Raw genomic sequence first — 8,368 nt, 5'->3', positions numbered from 1 at the left:
CCTTGTTTTTTATACTAGTCATAATTACAGTGGGAAAATCTGGAACAGTTTTTAAAAGGACAGAGTTATCATTATTTCAATTAGACACATGCATGCCCTTGGACTTGGGCAAGTAAAAGGAGTCTAGAAAATAGATTTGAAAAAAGGTTTTATTACAATAGAAAATATTCAGAACACAAAACAAAAAGTACAAGTGTGGGTTTCTGGTCTGTACAACCAACTAGACTGACATTCATTTCATCCCAAATTATTCTGTAATAAGTTTTCATATATAGGCACTTTCCATTTAAAACAAAAAGTAACCTTTCACAAAATTACTGACAACAGTATCCTGGTCAGCACTGTGAGGTAAGACTGGACCACAATCCCTGTACCCTCCGTCATCTTGGTTATTGACAAAGCGGACAAAGGGCAGGATTGAAAAAAAAAAAGTTAAGAATTAATCTAGAGCTCATATTAAAGGTAAAGCTAGAAGTTCAAATATAGCTCTTAAGAAAGCTGACAGGAATCCCATAATAGTTCTTTTTAAAGCTAGAGGTAACCATCACCACTTTTTTAAAGCTAAAAGGTTATGTGAATTAAATTATAAGCAGATCAACAAACAGAAGTTCAAAGGATTCTTCCTTGTGCTTCACACAAATAATGTGTATAAAGGTTTTGCTACCAAGACAATAAGAAAAGCCTGAAAATAGGCTCCGCCTAAGAAACCAGGGGCAGCTACTTCACATCAGCTTACATTAACAGACTATGGCAATAGTGTTCAAACAAAAAAGAAAATGTAGATAGTTTTAAGAAAGTCTTTGTGTAGCCACAAATCTAACGTAGGCATTCTAATTTGCTGTAAACTGAAAATAAGCTATATTATTTTTAATATTAATAAAGGTGCATGAATGACGAGTATCAGACTGAGTTACAATACTAAACTGCCTGAATTCAGTCATATTTGAAACATTTTAACAAATATACCATGTAAAGTTCAAACTTATTTATATTTTAAAGTAAACTTTGAGAGAAAAAAAGGTCCATATAAATATATATTCTAAACACATGAAACTATTTACTGGCCTTAGTTGGTCTCAGTGTTCTCATTCAAGACTTTTTCACATATAAAACACATATAAAAGCTGCCCTTTTAAACACATGCAGCATATATTGATTTTTTCTGACAGATGTGTTCTTTCTACAGTAAGTTTTCTGTGTTTTAGGAACGATGTGGCATTTCTGTAGCATGTGCAGAAGGCATGGCATGACACCCTGAATTTTTTAAAAATTATTTGCTCTATTCATACATGGGCTCACTCGGACATTACCTGCACTTTGTACTAGAAAGCAGGATAAAATCCAGGCAATGTCCATTACAACCTTTATAATAATCTGAGTAATGTCCCAAAAAGTTCAGTGCTTTTGTGCAGATGTATAAGAATAGGATGATTATATAAAAGATCAGTGTATTAGAACTGTATAAACACTAACACACAGACCACTAGCTGAAAACTACAGTGCCTAACTGGCTGTTGTCTTCAGCAGAATGCCAAATTAAATCAATAGAAGGACAGATGGTATTGATGGACAATATTAGTACATAGTAAAGGCTATTTATTGAAACTTTTTGACTAAAGCTAAGAACCTCTCACAACAAACAGCTGTAGGCAAAACATCTAGAAAAGAAATTGTGTACCTGAGTTAAATCTGAAGCATCACTAAGCAACAAAAGCCATTATCTGGCAAACATAAAAAATATTCTATTCCATTATTAATAAAGATTACATGTCCTTATGTTAAGACAATGAAGGCATCTGTGGTAAACCTCCATAATTATTGCAATTTTTTGTGAGGAAACAAAGACCTGAGGCATAAGCAATGATCACTGTTGATCAGGATGAATTTAACAACTCCAGCAGCGCTCCAACAGCACCAAAATACCCCTGAAACACAGAGAAAAGTCACATAAAATGATAATGTCATTATTTCTTTATTGATTGATGCTATTTTTAATCAATCAAACAAATCAAACACAGACACACACACACAAACATACCTCATGTCGGAGGAACAGAGCTTTAAGTTGTCCTTTACTCCAGTAGTCCAAGGCATAAGCCAGCAATTTCATGGATAACGTGTTCACCCGCAAGAAGTTCCCAACAAACACAACTCTTTCAATGTTCTAAATAGGAAAAAAATAAAATAAAAGTCTGTCAATAATACATTGAGGGGTAAAGTCCAGTTTGCAGATTTCTCTGCAACTACAAGACAAGTAACACTTGGTAATTTACTGCTTTAAGTTAAATCAGAGGTGTTTAAGAAGGAAAATCACTACACTGTACAAAAATCCAGTCTTCCAGGAGTGCTCTAAAGAAGCTGCCTCCAGCCAAGGTCCTGAAAGCCCATTCAGTGCACTTTTTCTTTTTCTTTTTGTTCCCTCGGTATGGAAGCCCATTTCCGCCACCTGAAGAAAAAAAAACGTCCTCAACTAAGTCATAATTATGAGATAGAAAAGTCATAATTATGGGATAGTAAGTCATAATTATGAGATAGTAAGTCATAATTATGAGATAGTAAGTCATAATTATGAGATAGTAAGTCATAATTATGAGATAAAAAAGTCATAATTATGAGATAGTGAGTCATATTTATGAGATAAAGTCATCTCATAATTATGACTTTCTATCTCATAATTATGACTTAGTATCTCATAATTATGACTTAGTATCTCATAAATATGACTTACTATCTCATAATTATGACTTACTATCTCATAATTATGACTTACTATCTCATAATTATGACTTACTATCCCATAATTATGACTTTCCTATCTCATAATTATGACTTAGTTGAGGACGTTTTTTTTTCTTCAGGTGGCGGAAATGGGCTTCCATACCTCGGTGTTCCACTATCAGGCGGCATTTACTAGCGTCAACTGCAGCTGGCTAGCGCTTACCTTTGGTTGCTCACCCTAATATTTTTACTAGTATCACCTAAAGTGCCTTGTAATCTGGTGCTCCTTATGTATGAAAATAGAACAAAAACTAGACGTTCATTGCACCTTATTATACGGTGCGCCTTAAAGTCCGTAAAGTATGGTAATTTTTAATTACTTAATATAAGAATACGAAATGCAAATTTTAGGTTTATACACAGAATGTGTTGCTCAGACCCTGGTCACTCATAGCCCTGTACAATGCTGCTTGATCCAGATTCCACAAGGCAGCACCGTAAAGAGGCTGAGAGACAAGGGTAAAGACAAGTCAAAGTGAAAAAGAAAAAGGGCAAAAACCTAATTACTTATCACTCAAAGTATTTCATACCTCATTAAGGGCACACATGCGTGTGATTGAACCAATGTTGTTTGTTATAGTGACAAGTGTAGCTCTCGCCAGGTCCTCTTTTGAGACAGAATCTCTCTTCTCCTTGCACATCATATTCCCAAAACTGAAACACACACACACACAAACAATGGTAAGTACTTAAGTAGTTTACAGTAAGATTTCATCACATATTAAATGTATGGAAGTATCTATCTAGCCTCTTCTACCCTGATTGGCCAGATGGAGTGCAGCAGCGATAGTTATTTGCATAAAGGTAATCTCTTTTAAACTTTGTTGTCATACAGCAAGGTGTCTTAATGCTAAGCGACGTGCTGTGCACTGTGGCATGCAGCATCTCCTCCCCTGAAATGAATAGGGTGCGCAAGGGTAAGTGGTGACTTAGTCAACCTAGTTCTTCTCTAGGTTCTTCAAGTCCCTAGTTAATGCAACGGTTATACACTTTCAGATTAGTACTTCACCAATACTGAACAGGCTAAATTTTTCATGGAATAGAGTTCACAAAGTGCTGGAAACATTCTTTAGATTTTTTTAAAAACACATTCACGTGTCTCTCCCATTCTACAACATTCCACAGATGTTATTGGATTCAGATCTGATAACTGGGAAGGACCATGAAGAACAATGAACTCATTGTGACGATTATGAAACCAGTTTGAGGTGAATTTTGCTTTATGACGTTCATTCTCATGCTATAAGTAACCATTAGAAGATGGCAAATACTGACCTTAAAGGGATAAATATTATCAGCAACAATACTTCCACGGGTTGTGGCATTTAAGAGATAATTGATTTGTATTAAGAAACCAAAAGCATGCCACAAACTCATTCCCCACACCTTTACACCTCTGAGACACTGTGCAGATTAGGTCTATGGATTTAAATGGTAACAAATTGTAACCCTACCATTTACCTTAAAGTTCACAGATGCTTTTTAAGATGCTACAATTGTACAAAATAGTGCATTTTAATTTGAGATTACAATATTAATACAGCTCTCGAATATAACTTAAATGTTTAAATGAAAAGTCAGTGCAGGAAAAACAAAAGCCTGTTCCAATCATTGCATCTGCGTACCTTGAGGCAACGGCCCATCCTGGCAGGCCAAATCTCTCATAGTCGCCCCCATATATATCTCTGACCAGTTTATCCACACGAGTGCTTTCTCCTCTTGAGGCCATTTCCAGCGCCTCCTCAAAAGTGGAGCAGCCAGTCAGCAAACAGCACAGACCGAGGAAAGTTCCGCCACCCAAGCTGCAAAAAAGACAGACAAATCAGTTTAGTACCATGCTGCCTCCACAGTTTCTGCTTAATGTACTAACGCCACAGTTACATTATTTTGCAGTCCCTTCCACTGAACACACCTGATGATTATTGTTGTGCTTTATGTAATATTATGGTTCGAATTATGTATTAAAATAAATCATTCGTATTTTTTCTTTAGGCTCAGACTGACCTGGTTCCAGTGACACGTTTGTAGTTGTCTTTGGAGTAGACGGCCAAAATGCTGACCCCTGAGCCGATGTTAACCAGCAGAAGAGGGTAAGGATTCTCCAGATTGTAGGCTTTCTGCTGGCAGTTCTCTGGGTGTGTAGGGTTCTCGTAGTAGTAACACTCAGGGGGCCCCCTCGCGACCACTGAATCGATGTACAGGACACCCTTAATCAGACAGTCCAACTCGTCCAGCTTCAGCAACTGCAGATCTGCCATCTTAGAAAGAAGAGGCGGGGCAGGTTCCAGTTTATTAAAGGAAGCTGCAAAGGCACATAAAGCTCATGGCTACAATCTAGGCTGCAGGTGTGCAGGCATTTACAGGACAATATGAGTGTGCACATGTGTAATATACGCACTGTGCGGAAGTCTGCCTCAAACTTGTAGGCCCCACCGCCAGTGGCACAGAGTGTTGTGTGCAGGCTGGAGAAGTGTTTGTCTCGGCCCATCTGCAAGAAGGCTGGGAGCTCCTGAGTAGGGAAGCGGATGAAGTGTAGGCTACCCTTGCGGCCCCAAAGGATGAGATCCGGCAGCTCCAGGTGCACATCTCTTATGCCTGTTTTGCCATAGGCTGTGTGTGAGGTGAGGTAATGGCGGATGCTTTTCAGACTCTCCACCTCCTCTTGTTCTTCTTCTGCTGTGATATCTTTAGGCTCAAAGTAGACCAGTTTCACCAGGGTGCCACCTATATCCATGCCAAACCACGGGAAAGCTGCAGGGCCAATAACACAATAATTACATAACAGTGTATGTATAGCATATTGTTTTTACTAGGAAAATTACACAGATGTGCACATATAGGAACTCTCAACTAAATCCACATGCATTGACATGATTTAAAACATTAAAGGGGCAGTCTCCCAGGCAGCGACTAAGCCTAGACTTGTATTAAAATTATATAAGGTTTTGCAAATAGGGCTATAAACATATCTCTTCCAATGGAGAGTATTTAATCTTACTGTCTTCATGAAGTTGAGTCACATAAAATAGTTTTCTCAGCATCTTGAAGGAGTTTCTGGAGGTGCTAAACAATAGTTGCTCCAGCTCATCACAAATCACCCATCTCAGTTGGGTTTAGGTCAGGGGATGTAAAAACCAAACACTTTTTTGTACAAATTCCACACATGTACCTTAATGTCCTTAATATTGACGTACAATGTAGAAAATAAATTAATTAAATAAATAAATAAATAAATAACACTGAATGGGAAAGTGTGTCCAAACTTTTGACTGGTACTGTATTTTTATGCATTTTAGCATTATTCTAAATTCTGTTATTTTAAAGAGCAACAAAATTAATCATATCATCATAATCAAATATGACACATTTATCATTTTCCTAAGCAATTATCTGCAAATACATACGATTCATGCATTTTGAAGTATTTAAAACTTTATAAAATTCCAATAAATATCAAAGATCTAAAAACGTCTCTTAATTAGGCCAGAACACATAATAAACCATGACTCATTCACATTGATGTGTTTTCATAGCTAAAATGACTTTTTAAACAAAAGACTGCACACATATTTATATTAATTAAAAGGTTATCACTGGCACTATACAGTGGATAGCGTTTTATAATGTTTAACAATTGGTTTCTTATTATAATTCTGTAAGTAGCAACAATTTTGTATATTTTGTTGTGTATTTATCATGTTAGTGAATAGCTAGTTAACCTAGCTTACTGAATATACAGGGTGGGCGTAGCCCCCTCTATACACATCCAATAGGTTTAAATGTTAGTGTTAGTTTATTGCAAATGTTGGCTTTCAAATGGTTGGTTTAATTAACTAGATTTACTTAATACAAGACTATTAAAACGACTGACAGCGTGATACTGACAGGTGTAGACACAGTAGATTAGCTTGTTATCTAATTATTAGCAATAAAGTGCTAACTCTAGCTAGCTAATAAACATCTGGTTTACCCAGGTAAACTAGCTAGGACATTCAGACAGGTAACCTAGAAAAATGTAATTGCTTTACAGTTTACTGTTTATATAACGTTATTTATCTTTTTTCCCTCTTAATCAGACAGACAAACCGACAAGATCAATAATTTTATTTAATAGAAACTCTAATATAAAGAGGGTGCATCTAGACATTTAAAAAGTGCTATATTTTATAATATTTGAGCTGTGGGTGCTGTTCAATTAGCTGGCTTAGCTATAGTTGAGACTCGGTCAAATGCGGAATACGGTGTTATGACAAGTTGTGTTACCTTGTCAAAACGTGCTACCCTAGAGAACATTTCAATGTATTTAAAGGTAAAAATACACAAAAAAACATATTAGAAAATGCTACCGGCAGAACTCTAAATAGGATATTAGAATAAAATAAATAATTGTATTAGGTGTAAACTATGGTCGTAAAGGTGATTAAAATCGTATTTGTTTTATAGTTTATTGTTGTTATTTTTTAATGCAATTTACCGTTGGTAACATTCAAGCAGATGGTGTAATTTACCCAAGGAAAAGATGAATCTTTATTAAAAACATGAAAAAATTTAGAACTGTGGGTCGGCGCATGCGCACTGCCGTTAAGAAGCACATATCGAGGGATAGCATAACTTGACAGAACACCAAAAGGCAATAGCCTTGTGTACCAGTCTTGATCGCGTTAGTTACTCACACAATATTACACATAACTTAATTTATTGATTTTGTTAATAAATAATAAAAACACTGAGATAATGGGAAGCTCTAAATATTTATTAATTAACCTGCTAATTTACCCGTTGTTTAATTTTACCGGATTCTGCTTTTTACCCAGTCCCGCTTTACTTATCCAGCAGGTTTATGCCGCTGTAGCTTCACTGTGAGAGATGGATGGAGAAGCCCGTTAGCGCTCACGCTTGCTATCTGGTTAGTTAATTAGCTAACCTTACTAGCTAGGTTAACTAATAACGTTTAACGCCATAAACTGGGACACCTACGCGGCCTGCTTTTCTTCAGCGAGTCGAGCCTCTGTCTCGCCGGGGTCGAGTTAGATATCCTCCGCTCTCTGTGGGCGGGTCCGTCGGCCATAGCCTTTTCCCCGCTCCCCGCGGCAGCGGAGCTACATGGCGGTTCGCCCCCCGCCGGGAGGAGCAGCTCCGGCCCCGCCGTGTCCTCATCCTCCGCCTCCGCACAGCCCTCTCCCGCGCAGTGGTAGCCGTTCAGCTCCATAACAGACGGGCGCAGGGCTACCCGGAGGCCTCTATAAACACAAGCACAATAACACAGGCTGTGGAAACTGCGCGCATTTTATCTGAGAGCGGCTCCTAATCATCGGGGGAGAAGAGCGTCACTGGCTATATTTACAGCGCTGTGTTTACAACACAAGCATCTCTCACGCGATTGGCCAGAGCAAGTGTCCATCATCCCTCCTGACCAATCAGCTCCTCAGTCTCCACCCAGCGCTGATCAGCAGCGCTAATGGGGACACCATATGGAGAAGATGACTTACGTATTTTAATCCGCATTAAGTATATTTTATTTAAATTTACTTGACTTTTATAATAAACTTGATATATTTAACGGCTTAACACATAAGAGCCCAATCCCAAT

General features: G+C 37.6%; 1 protein-coding gene across 1 annotated transcript; it reads right to left on the bottom strand.

Moving 5' to 3' along the window:
* Window positions 1-131: 131 nt before the first annotated feature.
* pank2 (pantothenate kinase 2) lies at window positions 132-8,112 on the bottom strand. The gene is made up of 7 exons (XM_007236420.4): window positions 7,756-8,112; window positions 5,177-5,529; window positions 4,783-5,036; window positions 4,404-4,580; window positions 3,309-3,432; window positions 2,039-2,164; window positions 132-1,925 (listed from the first exon to the last, which is right to left on the bottom strand). The coding sequence occupies exons 1-7, from the start codon at window positions 7,985-7,987 to the stop codon at window positions 1,875-1,877; spliced, it is 1,317 nt and encodes a 438-aa protein (XP_007236482.3). The 5' UTR covers window positions 7,988-8,112; the 3' UTR covers window positions 132-1,874.
* Window positions 8,113-8,368: the final 256 nt, after the last annotated feature.

Source organism: Astyanax mexicanus, chromosome 7 (assembly GCF_023375975.1).
Source record: "Astyanax mexicanus isolate ESR-SI-001 chromosome 7, AstMex3_surface, whole genome shotgun sequence".
Classification (NCBI taxonomy): domain Eukaryota; kingdom Metazoa; phylum Chordata; class Actinopteri; order Characiformes; family Acestrorhamphidae; genus Astyanax; species Astyanax mexicanus.
Note: the sequence above shows the minus strand (reverse complement) of the source record. Positions and strands in the feature narration are given on the sequence as shown.

What these genes read in the sequence shown, in the direction of transcription:
- pank2 (XM_007236420.4), bottom strand. Translation starts at nt 7,987, where the DNA reads ATGGAGCTGAACGGCTACCACTGCGCGGGAGAGGGCTGTGCGGAGGCG. An exon ending in GCTGAAGAAAAGCAGGCCGC is followed by an intron (nt 5,530 to 7,755) that starts GTAGGTGTCCCA and finishes TTGGCCCTGCAG; the next exon opens with CTTTCCCGTGGTTTGGCATG. An exon ending in TTGAGGCAGACTTCCGCACA is followed by an intron (nt 5,037 to 5,176) that starts GTGCGTATATTA and finishes CTTCTTTCTAAG; the next exon opens with ATGGCAGATCTGCAGTTGCT.